The 18,127-nt window shown below is 37.4% G+C and overlaps 2 protein-coding genes across 9 annotated transcripts in view; both read left to right on the plus strand.

Annotated features, from left to right (window-relative positions):
* The window catches only part of rasgrp2 (RAS guanyl releasing protein 2 (calcium and DAG-regulated)), a 494,831-nt gene that overhangs the window by 278,421 nt on the left and 198,283 nt on the right, over positions 1-18,127 (plus strand). The gene's annotated exons all lie outside the window — the stretch shown is intronic.
* The window catches only part of nrg2a (neuregulin 2a), a 189,330-nt gene that overhangs the window by 88,645 nt on the left and 82,558 nt on the right, over positions 1-18,127 (plus strand). For all 6 annotated transcript variants that reach the window (XM_049466483.1, XM_049466482.1, XM_049466485.1 and 3 more), the window contains exons 2-3: positions 13,706-13,868; positions 14,360-14,478. In XM_049466483.1, coding sequence (XP_049322440.1) covers positions 13,706-13,868; positions 14,360-14,478 — 282 coding nt within the window. The remainder of the gene's footprint in view (positions 1-13,705; positions 13,869-14,359; positions 14,479-18,127) is intronic.

Raw genomic sequence — 18,127 nt, forward strand, 5'->3', positions numbered from 1 at the left:
ACTAATTAAGGCAAGCAGAAAATGTTTCATACTGTAAAAATGCTTTTAACTGTTTTTTTCTAGATCTTTAAACTTTAAAATGGGTCAAATTGACCCGGAAAATAACAGGAGGGTTAATAGCCTACATGTATGCTTTTGTCATTATGGGTTTGCTTTTCAACAAAATGCTATTACAAAACTACAAATACCGCCATACTGCTGGAGGCGCTGTGGAGCACTGTGTAGAACAGCTCCGCCAAAGAAGAACAGCACTTTATCTAGGGAGCTCCTGCTGCTGCTCCTTGCTGTATGAGTGTTTTTATCCAAGGAAAACAGAAAAACAACAGCAAATAGAAATTATTCACTCAGAAAAGAGACTGAGGCAATTATGAAATCGAAAGCTTCCTCTTGTCCATCAGAGGAGCACAGAGTATGTCCTGGGTGCGGAATAATTTATTCAGCGTGAATGATAAAACATCATATAAAACTCTGGATACGAGGTGCAAAAAAACTTTAAGATCAGTAACAATAGCCCTTTTAAATATATTAATACTATAACTTGAAGGATATTTTTTATGCACACTGAATTTAATTTATTTGTTAACTGTAAAAATAAGGGAATTGTGGCTGATTTTAATACTCTAATGCCCTTAATGGCTTTAATAATAACATTGTAAATTGAGATTAAACTTGTATCTAACTTGTGAAATAGAGATTTTGAGAAATATATCTTTTGAATACTTAAACATAAAGTACTTTAGGCCTATTTATAGTGCTTATGGTACTATTTAAAATATATAGTTTTGTAAAGGAAGCTGTGTTAAAGTTGTTGTCTTTTTAAGGTCTATTGTTTACATTCTTCAGCTGTACACATTTTTTTTGATAATAAAATCTGATTCCTTTATATATCGTGTAATTTTGTGAGACAAAGTAAACCCAATTCAAATAAAAATAAAAAATAAGTACGCCTTAGTTCAAATCCTTTATATTATATTTTATATTATATATATATATATTCCGAACAGTATACAATAAGTCACAAACCTATATAAAAGCCCATTTTTAATTTTTAATATAATAAAAAAATACCATGATATACCGTAGAACATAGGTCGGCAATAGGCGGACCGCGGGACAGATGTGGCCTGCAAGCATGAAACATCTGGCCTGTGAGGTCGTTTGACCTATAATGACCGATAATAAAAAAAATAATAAAAAAAAATGCTTCTCTGGTGAACTTTAGTTTACATGCGTCTCCTGTCTCTCTGTTGCGCTCTTGTGTGACTTTAATTTCCGCTAGTTCTCATTTTTCCGCCCGTTCTCGGGCTCCCTATCTGATTATAAGGAATTTTCCAACTATACCTCAGTTTACTAGCCAGCACAGCAGTAGTAAAACGGACCGCGAGCCTGACAATTCGGGTTCGATCCCCGCATTATTATCGGAGTGTTTATTTATTTCTTTTTTTCTTTTTCCCTGGGTTTACCTGCTTTATCTTTCAAAAACCTTTTTTTTGTGGCCCTTTACGTAATGGCTTGGAAAATATCTGGCCTGCAGCCTAAACTAATTGCCAAACCTTGCCGTAGAATGTTGAAAAATACCATGATATGCATTTTCAAGGATTCAAGGAGATTCAAGGAGATTGTCATTCGCATCACATGTGGTACATGAGGTGGAACGAAATTGTGTTCTCACGATCCAGTTTACACCCAAGAGCTGTTATTAAAATAGATATATAGATAAAAAATAGTACAATAAAAAATAGAATATACAAAATAGATAGATAAATACCCCAAAAGAATAAAAAATAAATAGAGAGTAGAAAGGTTCAGCAACATGAAGTCCAGAGTGCAAATGTGCTATAGCAGCATGTTATGGAATTAGAGCAGTGGAGATAAAGTGTCTCAGTGCAACTAAAGTGACAGTGTTTGTAACAGTCATTTTTGGCCATACCTCCCAGCACTAGTATTGAGCTGTAGAGCAGTGGTAGTGGATTCACTGGTATAATGATGGTGCTCCGCCCAGTACTTTTGGGATGAGTTTGGGACCTCGCTTATGAATGCACTGGTGTCCCAATACCTTTATCTATATATTGTATAATTGGTTAACTGGCATGTTGGCATGTTACCATGTTGGTCCCTCAAGGAAAACGTACAATAATGAACCATAATAGCTATATTCATTATTAAAATGCATCCCATCATAATTAGTAGTTGTATACAGCTGGTTTATTGAACATAATAGTGAATGTTCATCAGCAATGTTCTTCAATAGCCTTCCAAGATCTGAATTCAAAAGAATGGCTTTGGTTTGGGGTGAACTGGAATATTTGCAGCAGGAATTTGAAGATCTTTAGGAATTCATTCATGACATTGTGGAGAACAATCTCAAAATAATTTTTGCAACATCTTCTGGAATTCATGTTGCATACAATTGAGGCAGTTTTGAGAGGAAAGGGGGCGTGGATATGCGACCCCACATCTTGACAGTGCATAATAGTGGGAGTTTTGAGATTTGTGCTTGTGCTTGTGCTCGTGTGTGTGTGAGAGAGAAAGAAAGAGAGGGAGAGCTTGCAAGTTCCTGGCATGTCTTTCTAAATGTCTTGCCAAGTAATTTGATACTTATTCAATCTGAATTATCCTGTTGTTGCATGTTATTGTGGGGAATTTGCGGTTGACTAAAAGCTGCATAATGAAAAAAAAAAAAGATTAAAAGAAACTAAGATCAGAAAACACAGTCCATTTATCCATTACATACTTTATCCAATTCTCTATATATTAACTCGAATTACAATTGAAAAAAGTACAGTTACCTGAAAAAAATGGATGTTTTGGATCAGCTTTGTTGAGCTATTTTGATTTTTTTGGTTTGCATTCTTATTGAATCTTCATGAGGGATGAGCTACAGTACGTGACAGATTTCAACACACCACCGCTGCACCACTGCTGACGGATTTCCAGTGAAGTGGTGAAAAGTGTCAGTGCCAGCTGAAGTGATACATAGTTGCATTGTGCATGTCTGCAGCTCCTGTTGCTTTTCCCATACTGCTTCTTTTATTTATTTATTTTTTTTTTTTTTTTTTCCTTATTTTTTTTTTGCCTTGCTTGCGTGAACCTGCAGCTCTCGAGTGATCTCACTCCCTGACCTGACAGGGCTTTTAATAGCTGTCAAACTCAACTTTCCTCAGAATGGCCTCTTTACGCCCGGTCATACTTGAGAGAAATACATGTCACACCACCTCCCTCCCTGCAATAATAATAACAGCTTTAGGTTCCTATTAAGTTCCTTGTAAAAAAAAAAAAAAAAAGAAAAGAAAAAAGTAGTATCGGGAAAAGAGGCGGCAAATTATATTGCATCCAAACATCAAGGGCTGCGAAGAAGTTTTTGCATTTTATTTATTTTCTTTTTCACCCTCCAGCCACCTCCTCTTTCCCTAAACCGCAAGGTGATTTAGAGTGTTCAGACTAAACCTTGGCACCAGCCCTGAGGTTATGTATTTCCAAGTCGTTTTTAAATTATGGGCAGGGCCGCAGAGAGAGTGTCATGCGTCTCGTAAAGTGTGACGGTTGTGTTAAAGGGCTGGTGAAATATGCGACCTGTTGGCTGCTGTGGGCCGGTGATCTACAGTGTGCAGGTAACACACACACACACACACACACACACACACACACACATGCAGCTGTGCCTGCGCTTGACTGCGGGTCGAGCCGTAAGGAGCCAGGAGAGCCACATTCTACTCAGCTGCGTTCGGCGGCAGAGGCAATTATTAAGCAGCAATAAAGTCGGCAGCAATTGCGTGGTCTGGGACTGGTGACTTTTATCTGCCTGTGGTTGACCATGTGCAATTGTGTTGCATTGCACTTGATCAAATAATCAGTGGATGAGTTAGTTTGTAGCAGAGACTGTAAAAAAAAAAGATGGACGCCGTGTCGCCGTTCCCGTTTATTCAGTGAAAATGAAGCCAAAATCTTCCTCCATGTTGGCGCTCCTGAAACCCGAGTCTGAGCAGTAGAGACCAGAGGAGAGAGAAAGACTGTGGAGAGACAGCCTACTCATTTAAATAACCCCGCCCCTGAGGGCTGCCTCCACAGAGCTCACACAGTCTATGGTCCCGCCCATACAGTCATTGGTCCCACCCCAGCTAGGTGTAACCCAGCCCTTTTACAATAACCACATCTTTTTGAAAAGAGCTGAATAACGTTTAAAAAAAAACATTCTCTGGGGATATAAAAATGTGACAATATAAGCAGAGGTTACTCTCGCTGTTGCATTTAAATAATGGGGGTAGAATTACAGTATATTGGAAAAAAACGTGATTGAAAGTTGTCTGTTTTGGCATTGAAACCTATGGGGATGGGTGGGGTTACACAGATTTCTGCAATCGAACAGCAGGCGGCGCCCGACCTGTGGTGGCTCTGTCCAGATATACACAGTCTATGGTTTGTAGAGTCATTTTTGTGGAAAAACCTCTCTGAAAGGGGAGTTTGGCCAGAAAATAAACAAATACTATTTATTTCTAATTTCTTTCCTATTGCCAACTACCCAACCCACTCAATAGGATTGTTGCAGTGCTCTTGGAGGAAAGTGCAGCGACTTGGTTCAGATAGATAAGCTCACAGACGCCTTGTGCTGATCGACATCACCCTAGGAGTGATGACAGGAAAGAGGAAAGAGTGCCATCTACCCACCAATAGATTGAGCAAGGCCAATTGATATCTCTTAGTGCTCTTGCAGCTGAATGCAAGCTGCATGACTGGGATTCAAACCAGCAATCACTCGATAATAGTGGCAGCACCTTAATCCTCTGCACTGCTCTGCGCTTAGGGCCCTATCTTACATCCTGCACAAGGCTTGTTGTGATGCTCATCGCTGTCTTACATTCTGTCAACAGTATATTTTCATGCCTTGGGCTTGCTTTGTTTAAAAAGCATCCGAGCTCATGAATATATGAATCTATGCTGATGGGCTTGTAGGTCTGAAAGTGAGATGAGTTCAGGTTCAGGCAATTTTTTGGCGTATTGCTATCTTGGCGACATAACACACAGGTGTGCCACTGGCTGATTTAAACCCTGACAACAGTCAGCCATCGGAAATCCATTCCTTTCTTAGCTACGTAGGCATGCCACATGCACTTAGTGCATGTTACACAGACACATGGATACACCGCAGTGCACAAACCCAACTTTTACATAAACAATAAACAGAATACAAAATAAAATAACATTTATGTTCCTGTAAATCACCTGCTTGCATCCCTTCACAGTGAAAAAGGCAGTTCAGTTTCCTCTGCTGAGAAGCTTTTCCAGAAGTTCTGCGCCATTAAAATACCAATCTGCCAAAGTCACAGCACACCTGCCTCTTAAAGGGAATGGAAAGTGAGAAGCTGATTGGTTGATCAAGGCATATTTTTGGTATCCTCACCTACAGATTGCTAAAATAAGACCCTTAATGTTGAATGCTAATGTCGTATTTCAGTCAGTTTTGTGCTGGTGGTCTTTGTAATGGTCCATCTGTCGTGACACATCAGTACACTGTGCAGAGCATCTGGCATGTTCATATGGTGTGAATGAAAACTTCATACTGTAACTCACTCCATTGACATGTTCTTAGGACTGTGACATTCTGTTTATTATTAAATGTCAACTAAAGGTCTTTTTCTAATGCATTGTTAATTACAGCTCTCATTCTGTCATTCAGGTTTAGTTTACTTTACAGTACGTTGGATGGAAAAAAGAAAAGAAAAAAAAGAAAAACAGCATCAGGCGCCGTTTGTTTTCCTACAAAGACTTGTGATTCGGAGAATTACATAAAGTTGAGTTTGAACAGGGGCAAGTATCAGCCTGGGTGTGCAGGAAATGGCATGGCACGATATGTCTGCTTGTGTGTGTTGAAAGGCGTCAGTTGTCATTCCTAGAAGCTTCCAAAATCAGCCAGCCGCCTGCTGAACTCCAGCTCAGCTCCGGTTGAGCACTTTAAAGCAGCAGTCCTAAATATTTGTCTTTTAAAGTCAAAGCAGGAGTATTTTTTTTTTTTAAAGGAGTGGTCTGGTATGTTTTTTGAATGCATTAATATAACATGATTTTGCACAAAATCACTCTCAAATAAAGAGCTCTCACCAGCTCTATTTTTGCCAGTTTCAGTCGCTTTTAAAATTAGCTTTTCAGAATTCAGGGGCTCTGCCACTTTTATGCAACTAAGCTGTTGTGATTAATGGCAAAACACGAACAAGCTAGTTCATGCTTAACTGTGATAGAAGCACAAAACTCATTATTTAAAAGTACATACATTTCCATTATCTTCTGCTGACTTGCTACGGACAGTAGGTACAGATCCCTCCCTCAGACGAAGTCCACTGACTAATCCTGCTGTGTATTGTCTGGGGTTCTTAACTAAATTGAACGATATAGCATTTCTTCAACTAATCTACTGGCTGGGGCTCTGGTGGGGGTTGACGGGCTTGAAGGGCAAGGTGTGGTGCCAGAGTGGCTCTATACATGTTTTCTTATTATGATGCCATCCAAACAAGTGGCTAGGATAGAAGCATATGATTCTTATCACCAGAATCTTATAACTAGGTCTGATTATTTTGGTAGTCCACTAACCTTGGCGATTAATTATTTTTCAGATTAGTTAACGATTATTTCTGCCGTGCCCTCCATCTCTTCCTGCTGTGGGAACAACTCCCTTTTCGAGTTTTCTCTGTTGGTTCATAACCTCAGAAATAGATGAATGATATAGTATAAATGTCCAGAACATTGAACTTCAAATGTGAAAAGTGCTTATATTTAGTGAGGAAATGTGGAATCACTTGTGATTGGGCACTTTTGGAGATGCAGGCTGAGGTGTGTGTAAACTGTGTGCGGTGATGGCATAGTTACTTTGAAAAAGTTATCTGATTACTGATTACCCTTTAAAAAGTAACTTAGTTACATTTAAAATCAAGTAATCCATAAAGTAACTAAGTTACTTAGAAGTTACTTCCGCCTCAACTCAACAGTTTTGCCGAAACTCACTTTATTGGAAGCTTTGCTCCACCTTTGGGACTTGTTCTGTTTGTGTGCTGCTGTGTTTAACCCGACTGCTAGTCTTAGCCTGTTCACTTACTAGCCTGGTTGTGGCCGACAGCAACCATTGTTCTAGCAATAAAGCAATAAAGCGTCGACTGTAAACGTCATTGTCATCCATCTTTTCAGCGCATCCAGTGGGACACTACAATATCTTTTTACTGAGAAAAATAACAAACAAAAAAGAAACTCACAGTGACTTAAATTAGTCATCTGATTACTGGATTGGAAATAGTAACGTGTTTAGATTGAATGGTCAGATTAGAGTAATGCGTTACTACGTTAAGTAACATTACTACAATTACCTGGCACACTCAGTATACACAGTCAGTATAGTGCTAATGATAAACATTTAGTTGTAATGTTTTCGATAATTATTCGTTTATATCGACTAATCGTTGCAGCCCAACTTTCAACGGACTCAAAGAAAACAGATGGATGGATTTTTTTTTTTCAAATTATGCTTTAAAGGAGAACTCTTGTGTAAAATGGACTTTTGGTGTAGTAAAACATGATAAAAAGTACTTACCTTTGATGTAAAGCACACCTCTGTTCTCCCACAGCGTTCCGAGATCCAGAATTTTTTACTTAAATTAAAATATCAATTTTAAAGTAGCTCCACACTTCTTTGCTAGAATCCGGAGAGCCTTCACATTTAAAACAAGGTATTAATAACGTAAAAACTGCACAAGGACCTTATTAAAAGCCACTGTTTATGACAAACTGTTAAAATTTCTGGATCTCGGAACGCTGTGGGAGAACGGAGGTGTGCTATTCATCAAAGATAAGAACTTTTTATCTTGTTTTACTACAACAAAAGTCCATTTTACACCAGAGTTCTCCTTTAACTATTACATCTTAACTAACCTCCCAGGCTTTATATATATATATATATATATATATATATATATATAAATGTGTGTGGCAAGGCTTTGGCCATTATGCGCCGTCTCTGATCCACTCACTGACTCTGTAGCTGAGGTGTATCTCGCTCACCGCATGAGCAAACTGGAGTCGTCGACGCGCCAGCACACCTTTAGGGACCTACTCACCCTTAAAGCATGCCAGGCACTGATACACATCTGCTACTTAGCTAAAGCCAGCTTTTCCTAGCGTGCTAACCACCGTGCTGTGGGAGGAACCACAGGCCTTTGTTCATCTAGCAGAGTCTCTGAAGTGTTAACCAGTAAGCTCTGCAGGCTTTTCCAAGAATGTAGGCTGCGTAGCTTCACCATGTCAGTAGAAAGCAGAGGAGTACTAACACTGTCACTGCACTGCAAACACTGCACCCGGGAAGCTCGCCCTACTTCCCCTACTGTAGCGTACAGTACCAGGCTTCACTGGCAGCGGAGCTAGAGCAGGAATGCCAGAGTCGTTCCACCGAACCGAGAAATTTAGCAGCACTGATAAAGAGCTGTCTGTAGCCTGTACTGGGACAGGGAAGTGGGCCAGTCATTCCAAAATTAGGCTGACGGCTGACTTTTTTAGCACACCTCCATCTAGAAACTTAATTGAAGTCATTACCTATGTATACAACGCTGTGTTTATTTCCTGCTGCAAGCAAGCCATTGATTCTTTGTAGCAGGATTAGAAAAAAGGATTTATACACTGTAACAAATCAATGTAATTTTACATGAAAATTCTAACAGTATAGTACTTTTTAAATTGAGAGCAGATCTTCAGACAGTATTTTCTTATTTGGACTGTGTGGTACGTTACGTAAACTGAGTGGGTTGTGGTCTCTGAATCTGCCCACCGCCATTTCCATTTCCGAGTCCCATTTCCACACTCAGGGTTGTCAGGTATAGACAATAGCAGTCAAACAGTGTTCTGCAGCCATAGAAATGGGCAACCTCTGTATAGAAACTTAATTGAAGTCATTACCTATGTATACGACACTGTGTTTATTTCCTCCTGCTTTGTAGCAAGATTAGAAAAAAAGATACATTAAAATTTTTTACAGTATAGTACTTTTTAAATTGAATACAGAACATAGCTGTAAATATAGACCCCCCCTGCCTTCATTGGATGTTAAGTTATAGTTTATATAATAATGGTTGACTACTGCCTGTTCATATTATTATAGACCATAAGAACAAGTTACCATTTACTTTACTGTGTAGTCTTACCTCATGTCGGCTAAAAACTGCAATGTAGTTTTATGTACAATTTTATAGAACATATGTTTACTCACAATATAAACTCAAGTACAGTGTTTCCAAAGTAGAGTTCAAATTGTTACGTTAAATCTATTGTTTAAATTATTTAGCGTGTTGGGTTCAAGTCCCTACCTGGGTGAGTTTCCATGTTAAATTGCATAGTTTTCATCAGTTTTCATTGCAGTCCTCCTGGTGGACAGTCGTTTCTGGTTGAGAGTATGCTGTGCACAATTGGCTACTACTTTAATTATCTAATATAAGTGACAAAAATCTGCTACAGTACTAAAGTGCAGAGTGTTTTGTATATGTATAGTAACTGTAAACATAAACAGTTATACAAAATATATCTATTGGCTACATTCCTGGCAGGCTTTACTTATTGGCCACTATAATATGGTATCATTTTAAAAATTAAAGTGATATTATTGTGTCTAGTACGGTAGCGCACGTCTAGCTTCGAGTTTATTTTATTTAAATGTCTAGACATTTAAATAAATAAATAGGGCTATTAATAGAGCACACTTAAATGACCATTAAGGATGATATTTTCTGTAGGAACTCGTAATGTGATCAGGATTTATCATCCGATACACTTGTAAGCAGATCTTCAACCAGTATTTCCTTATTTGGAAATATGTGTGTTGTGGTCTTCGAACCTGCCCACAACCATTCCCTCAAGTCCAATTTCCACATTCAGGATTGTCAGGTATAGTCAACAGCAGGCTGAACAGGTAATCACTAAGCTTCGGTAAGGTTGCTACCCATAGCTGGGTAATTTACCACCACCACTAGCATAGTAAAGATGGGCATTTTGTAACTAATCATAAATCATAAAAAAACATATGTATTTATGATTAGCTACAGAATAAGACTTGTTGCCGCTTGCCACTGCACGTCAATTTGGCAACCAGTGTGAGCTTTGTGTCTGGGGAGGAAAACTCCTCACACATCTAGTGTTTGGAAATTAGACTCCTGTAGCTATTTCACATGCTCGTTCACATTTATTGCTGATTGTTATATAATATATAGAGCTATTTCAGTTGCTTTATATAAAGTTTAGCATGTACAAATTTTATTTAGTGCATCACTCATTATTATTATTATTATTATTATTTTGTTTATTTCAGTGTTGCAAATGACTACAACATATGCAGCGGAAGGCACAGGCAACTTGCTTAGATGACCTCATCTTGATAAAGGTCACGGCTGTGCGCTGACCCCCGTCCTGCCCTGAGGGAATGCTTAGCGTGCGCTCTGCTACCTATCGTGACAGCAGGGCATGGCGGTGTAGCTTAGCCCTGTTTGTTTTTTTTCCTCTTCTTTCACCATGCAGTGTGTGTGTGTGTGTGTGTGTGTTGTCTGATCTCTAATGTGAGTTGAGTTCATTTCACCTCCCCCAGCTGCTGTAGTGTTTCTCTTTTACATAATGGCTGAGGACATGTTGAAGACAGGCCAAGTCTATCCTCCCAGTTCACAATTACTGAGAGAGCATTAGCACAATCACCAGGACTCCCCCCAAAACCCAAAGCCAGACTCTTTTTACTCACAGCCAGCAGTTTTGGGCAGTCCTGGGTAGGCCTGTCACGATAATTACATTATCGGATTATTGGGACGTATTAAACAATACATGGACATGACCTCAATCATTTTTCTTAGTGAGGAGAGCCCAGTATCATGAGTATTTCATAATATTACTGTATTTTTATTTTGTCAAAAGTCACCAGTGCGCCTTATAATCTGATGCGTTTTATGTATGAATTCTACCAGTCAGGTTGTAAGGAGTATTAGTTTAGATCTCCAGCACAGAGACTGGAGCAGTGTTAGCATTAGCCGCTAACCACATTGCTAAGCATTAGCCCCTTTACTATTCAGATGAGAGTATTATCGGCTTGTAGCCTGCTGCTAACCCCGGCTAACACTGATGGAGCAGTATTAGCATTACCCGCTAACTGTGATGAGCGCTAGCAGTTTTGCCTTTCAGTGGCAAGTGTATTGGAATGCTTAAGCCTTAGTGCTGAAGAAATGTTGTAATCTAAGCTTACTGTATTTTTAACTAATTAACGGAAGCACTTTATTCACCTAAATAAACAGTTTTCAGGAGAGAAATCTGTGTAGATTAACATTCAGCGCTCGTTTGACTTACAGTTAAATTACAGTTTTGTTTACTAGCTTGGCTTTACTTAATTTAGTTAGCTAAATTAGAAGGGAAATATGGCGACACCCCTGTTCCTTACTAGTGTCACATAATACGTCTTAAAATCTGGTGCGCCTTATGTATGAAAATAGACCACAAAATAGACCAGAAAATAGATTTTCATTTATAGTGCGCCTTATTATTCTGAAATATAGTTGTATTTATTTAGGACTATAAAGAAATGTATTTCACTTTCAATATTATGGTAGCTTAAAAAATGATGTAGTTGCATTATGTTATCAGTATAATTATCTTAAAATGACAACAGTATTGTTTATCACAGTTATCAACTGTACAATATATTGTCTAAACAAAGACTAGTGATTTGTTTAGTGATCTAATCATGTGTTTAATCATGCCTTTTTTCTTCCTAAGAGTTTAAATTTGAATAGTGGATATTTCAATTTAAAACAATGCAGTGCAGTAAATCTGTGTTGGATTAATTGTTCTGTTTATGTACAGTTTTTCTAAACATAGGTTTACTGACAGAACAGGGCAAATCTGTTATAGTGCACATAAAGCCTTTTACAGTAATTTGCTCAAAATAAATAAACGCAATAAACTTTAATATTAAGTGTGTGTGTTTAACTCTTTTATCATGAGTTATCATGTTTCCTGTTTTTTTTTTTGTAAAACTATTATGTTTACACACAAAGTACAGACTAAATCATTTATAAATAGATGGAGAGATGCAGAACTTTTGTGTGCTCCTCAGCTTAAATGCATATATGCACTTCTTGCAAAACTTTTCAGAGAATTCACTGCTGGACACAGTCAGTCAGTGTCCAGAGTCTCTGGTGACATCATCTGGCCAGCTGAGAAATCTGGTGTTGGGCCTATTTTTTTTTCCTCACTCAATTTTTTTTTCTGTCCTGCCACACATGCAATATAAAAGAAATATCATAGAAAATATAATTTGCTCTAATAGTACATGAGCAAGCTTTTAACATAAGTTTTGACATTTTATGTTATGTTTCGTATTTAATATTAAGCTGTGTGTTGCACTTGTTGAGTCTTTTAGAAAAGAGTGTTGAGCTGCCACCAATGTTTTTTTTTTTTTTTCTCATTCCCATTGAACATTCAGAAGCACTGGCATTTCATTAGTCTCTGCAGAACATAGTACTTAGATTTTTTATGCCACTTTTTAATTGCACAGATATGCCAAAAGTCATGAGACAACACTTTTTTTTCAAACTGATCATGAAGTATTGTTACTTTAGTGCTTATTAGATGACTTGGGAATACCCAAACCGGAATAAATTGATATCTTATTTTTGAATAAATTAATACATAAATGAATAGATACAAAAAAATAAGCAAACATGCAAGCATTTCACAACATTCCTCATTCCACAACGTCACATGTTCACTGGAAACACATCCAATAGGGCATTACTGCTCACAGTGGACAGCACAGTAGGTGGTGTTGGTCATGACAGGCAGTGTCTGATTAGAAATGTCTATGCAAATGATCAAACAACTCTTAGTAGTGTGTAGTATTCTAAGCTGTAGACTATAAAATACTAAATATAGAAGTAATGGGAGAGCATGAACTAAATTAAAATGTAATAATGGCATGGCTACAACCAAGTTAATCAAATATTGTGTTGTTTCCATGATTCGAAATTGAAATTAATGTTAGTAAGTCAGTAGCTTTATCTGTTTTTCTCTACTGTTAAAGACAGTGTATATGGCCGGTGTATATGGATACTGCTGAACATGTTCCAGTCTGGTTATATGCTACTGTCAGTGATTAGTGGGAGGGCCCCCTTGAGAGGTATTCAGAGTCACTGTACTTTCTTGCAGTGACCATTACAGAATTTAAACAGCCTTTTACACAGTTTGTCATTGCATTCAACTCATAACCGGTCATTGTCTGGGGTCCCTGAGCAGACAATTGCTTGGTGTGCCTGTCTACAACTGTACTATGAATTGTATCTTATTGTTAAACACACCTAAAGAACTGTGGTAACATTGTGAATAATGTTATGCAAAGGCACATTGCATTACCTGCATGCAGCAACAGAGGGAAGTATTCATGCTGCAGACTGTGATCACATGACTTTAACAAGACTGGAGGTAGAGTGAGGAAGAGCGAGGTAGAGGTTTACAGTAAATGCACATACCAAGCTACTTCTTAGACTTTGGAAAAATGAGTTCTGCCAAGCCAAGTTTCAAAAACTAATTTAAGATCTTTATTAATTGTGTTTTTTTTTATTGATGGCTGGATGCTGATCTGTCTGTCTTTCTTTCTTTCTTTCTTTCTTTCTTTCTTTTTTCTCTCTCTCTCTCGTTCTCTCTGTTTCCCTAGGTGCTCCTACAATAAAGCCTTTAAGGAACCCAGTGATGGTGGATGAGGGAGGCAGGCTAACGGTGAAGTGCGAAGCCTCGGGTTCCCCTCCCCTTTCCTATAAGTGGTACAAAGATGGCAGCCTTCTGAAAAAGAGCAAAGAAGTCAAGATCAAAGCAAGCAAGTAAGTCAATGCAATTAACAATGTGAGTGTGAGCGTCCTGGATTATGGGGGTTACGTAAGGAGCCAGATTGATAAAGCTCTGCAGTTATTGGTAGTTGCTGATATATGGGGAAAAAAAAATTAAATCCTTCTGCTGAAGTGCAGCTGCTTTCAACAACTGAGCCGTTCTAACGGATGATATAAGCGTGCTGAAATGAGGGATGTGGATGAGTTGCGCTCTTATACGGCGTTCCACATCATAAGATATTATTGCTCATGTTCGTCACTAAAATCACGGCTTGGCCGGATAGCAGTCGTATAAAGGCATCCACTGTATAAAGTGGTACATTACAATCCTTCAGAGTCTCCTAGAGAGAGCTCTGTTTTGATCTCTGATCTGGTGTTGCTAGGTTTGAACTGACGTTGTTGGGCTTGGGCCATCTAGAGGATTTGACTTTGCTTTTTCCGCGAGTCATCGTAAATCCCCTGACTCCTCTGTCTCTTTGTTGCAGGAAAAACTCCAAGGTCCAGATTTCAAGTGCACGGCTTGAGGATGCTGGGAGTTACATGTGTGTTGTAGAGAATGAAGATGGAAGCAGTAACAGAACAAGCACCGTTAATGTCCAAAGCAGTAAGTAAAGTTAAAAAACATATCAGTTATAAAATTCTGCGCTACTCTGTCAGTTTTTTATTATTTTATAAAACATTTTGCACGGCTTACAACCAAAGGGAAATATGTTTTTTAATATGTTTTACTGCTGTCATCGAAAACATGGATTATAAACCTTCAATCCACTGACTGATGTCTTCAGCATGTCTTATTTATCTCAGTAGTTTTCACTTCCTTACTATCCACTGCCAAAAGGAACTGTGTTATTGTCGAGAAAAAAAAAAAAAACGGACTTTTTCCCTCTCCGGAGCTTTTTCTTTGGCTGTAAATCTGGCAACAGAGACCTTTATTCATTTTCTGTTTGGTATTAGACATTCATCAATATCTTAATTTACATTTATTTATATCCTCCCAGAGATTCTCTTTAGCCTCCTTCAGAAATAACTTGTAAATAGAGCTTTGCCAACAGGCTATTCTCTGTTAGCGCTCTGGACAAAGGGTGTATAGTTTGGCTACTCTCTAGATTATTGTGAAGAAATGTTCCATCATATTAAATTTGTATACTATACCTTTTATACTGGAATTGGGTTATTATTGCACTTTATCTTTTGGCACTTTCATTTTTTTTTATTATTATTTTATAAATATATTTGTCGTTTTTATAAGACTTCAGACAAAATGTTCTTGTTCCTTTCCAATGATAGATTTTAATTTTCTAAAATAGTTTTAATTACCATGATATCTCACCACAACTGGATGAACAAGAGATTTACCGCATTAAATTTCCAAGACAATGAGAAATATTAACTGAAATTAACATTATTAATTGCTAAATATTTATCAAGTGTCTTCAACATCTTGAAAAGAAAACAGTATGAAGGTTTTGATGATCCAAATCATGATTTACAAAATTTATAACAAATATAAATGAAAAAGTTTCTTTAGGGAAAACCAAATGTAGTCATTGTACATATACTCTTTAAACAACACATTTTAGCACCTTTTTTATATTGTTACATCCAAACTGTGTGGATTAATTAATTTGTTCTATGTAGAAAACTCATACAGCTCTGGAAAAAAGTTTCTGAATCCGTTTCTCTAATTTTGCTATTTATAGGTATATGTTTGAGTACAATTAAATAAAATATTATCATTTAGAACATTTTTTGTTATTTGCAGAAAATGCCATTCCTCATTTTCTGCAAATAATAAAAAAAGGGATGCAGAGCTTTATGACCTCAAATAATGCAAAAAAATTAGTTCATATTCATTAAGTTTTAAGAGTTCAGAAATCAATATTTGGTGGCATCCTAGTTCTTAATCACAGTTCACAGGCATCTTGGCATGTTCTCCTCCACCAGTCTTACACACTGCTTTTGGATAACTTTATGCATTTACTCCTGGTTCAAAAATTCAAGCAATTCAAGCTTCAATTTGGTAAAATCAAAGAAATTCATCATTTTTTTTTAGTAGTCTCATTTTTTTTTCCAGAGCTGTTTGAGATCTTTTGGTCACTCTTCACTCTGTAGTCTATAATCCCTGGCCTGGTTTCTGTCCCTGCACCATTAACCAGATAGGTTCCCACAAGATGAAGTGTAAATCATGTCTACGTGTGTAGTGTGCAAACACACGTCTGGGAAGCATTGATTCATGGAGGTTATGGAGTTCTTGTGTGGTGAGCTGTGATATGTGGTAATATCTAAGTAGCTGAGTGCCAAGGCATCGTCTGTGGCAGGCGTGTATGAACTGAAAGGATCTATTTCTGAGGCTTGTTTTTATGCCATATCCGTGCATTATTGTCTTTTGTACCGATTGTAGATACTGAAAGACGTTTGGCTGCCATATTGGTTTTGATGGAATCTTGCCATGGGCACACCCGTAGCTGATTTGTTTCCTCAAGCGAGTGTTATTAAGCTTTTTATTTGGGTTTTTATTAAGGTTTTTTTTTTTTTACTTTTTTGCTCATTTGAGAGATCACACTGAGAATACACTGTATAAAATCACTATAAGCCCGGATAAGTTAAATTTACTTAAAAAATCTGAGTAAACCGGTTGCCTTAAAAAAGTTAAATAATGGGTAATTATTTTACAACTAAAGGGGAGGTTGATTTATTTTTTTTTTTTTTTACATTTTTGTTAAACTGTAAGACCGGTTTAGTTGAGTTGACTTAACTTTTCTAAGCTTTTCTAAGGTTTACTCAAGTTTTTTTAAGTAACGGGAAATAAAAACTTGAGTTAGCATAAATTAAAACATCAAGTTATTACAACTAAAGGGGAAGTTGGTTTATTTGTAAGGTAGCCCAGGGGGGATCTACACTACACACTGATGGTATGTGTTAGTCAGAAACTGTTGGACACACCCAGTATGCAAATAGATTGTGACAGAAGGCATTGGAAAAGAAGCTGCTAATGGCAACAGACTAAACTCAGTTATTATAAGTTGGTTCAACTCAAAGATCTCAGTTTGAATAGTACAGTATATGTGCCCACATATGTTCAACTAACTCAAAATAGTTGAGTTTTGTTTAGAAATATCCAATTTTATGTAAAACAGAAATAAGTAATTTGAGTTTAAACAGTGTATGGGTTTACAGTCTACTAAATAAGTACTATAAGTATCTAAATCTCGTCCTGAAAAGGACTTAAAAAGGGATGCTTGATTTTTTATTTATTTATTTTTTTGTCTTGCCACACAGTCGCAGGTCGTGCCCTGTTTAAGCAGTACTGATTGCAGGGCCGATTAAGTTGTCTTATGGAAATGGATTAGCAGTCTCCGTCCAGGTGCACACCTATTCCACCAGCAGTTGGGCAACCTCCCGGGCTTTATTTCAGGGTGTCCCTGTCTAGGACATCTGTGCAGCTGCTGCAAGGCTTTATATCTCTGTTTTCTTCATCTTAATACAATGTAGGTGTGTATACACTAGTGCTGGACGATTATGGCCTAAAAAAAAATAATCTTTTTTATGATATTTTTATTATAATATATTCCCCCCCCCCCCTACTAAATAACACAGATGACAAAAATGGTTAAAAACAAGGTTTACCTGTAAAAAAAAAAAAAATAATAATAATACACCCATGCATTCATATCACGTGCTGACCTCGTACACACAGCTGTGGAGTTGCTCACACACTGACGGACACTGGATTATGCTTTAGCATGTGGTTGTGTTTGTGACTGAAAATAAAATAAAAAAATAACACACTAAACGAGTCACAAAAGAAACTTTGAAGGATAGATTATTATTGTTTTCCACAATTAATCACAGATCCTCATCAAAAAGCGATGACGCTGCAGTTTTTAGAAACGGTAGATTTTATTTCTAGCTAAATATAAGCTTTATCCAATCGCGCGTTTGTATAGAAAGTGCTGGAACTTTTTTCGGTATGAGTCCTCAGACTGAGCGGAATGTTTAGAAAATAGTAAGACGGATAAACACTTCAGAAATGAGAAGCGTTTTCAGTGTTTTTTTTTAGATAAAAAGATAAAATGTATGTATGTAAAAGTTTACTCCAAAAAGATTACTCCATTTAAAAATCGCATTAAAACTGTAATTCAAATTAAACGAATGAATCTTGAAAATCGCCCAGCATTAGTATACACTCTTATCAACTGAGGGGATGTTTCAGTATGTAACAAAATGTATGCAGTAAATGCAGTAAAATTAAT

The sequence above is a fragment of the Astyanax mexicanus genome, chromosome 17 (assembly GCF_023375975.1).
Source record: "Astyanax mexicanus isolate ESR-SI-001 chromosome 17, AstMex3_surface, whole genome shotgun sequence".
Lineage (NCBI taxonomy): Eukaryota > Metazoa > Chordata > Actinopteri > Characiformes > Acestrorhamphidae > Astyanax > Astyanax mexicanus.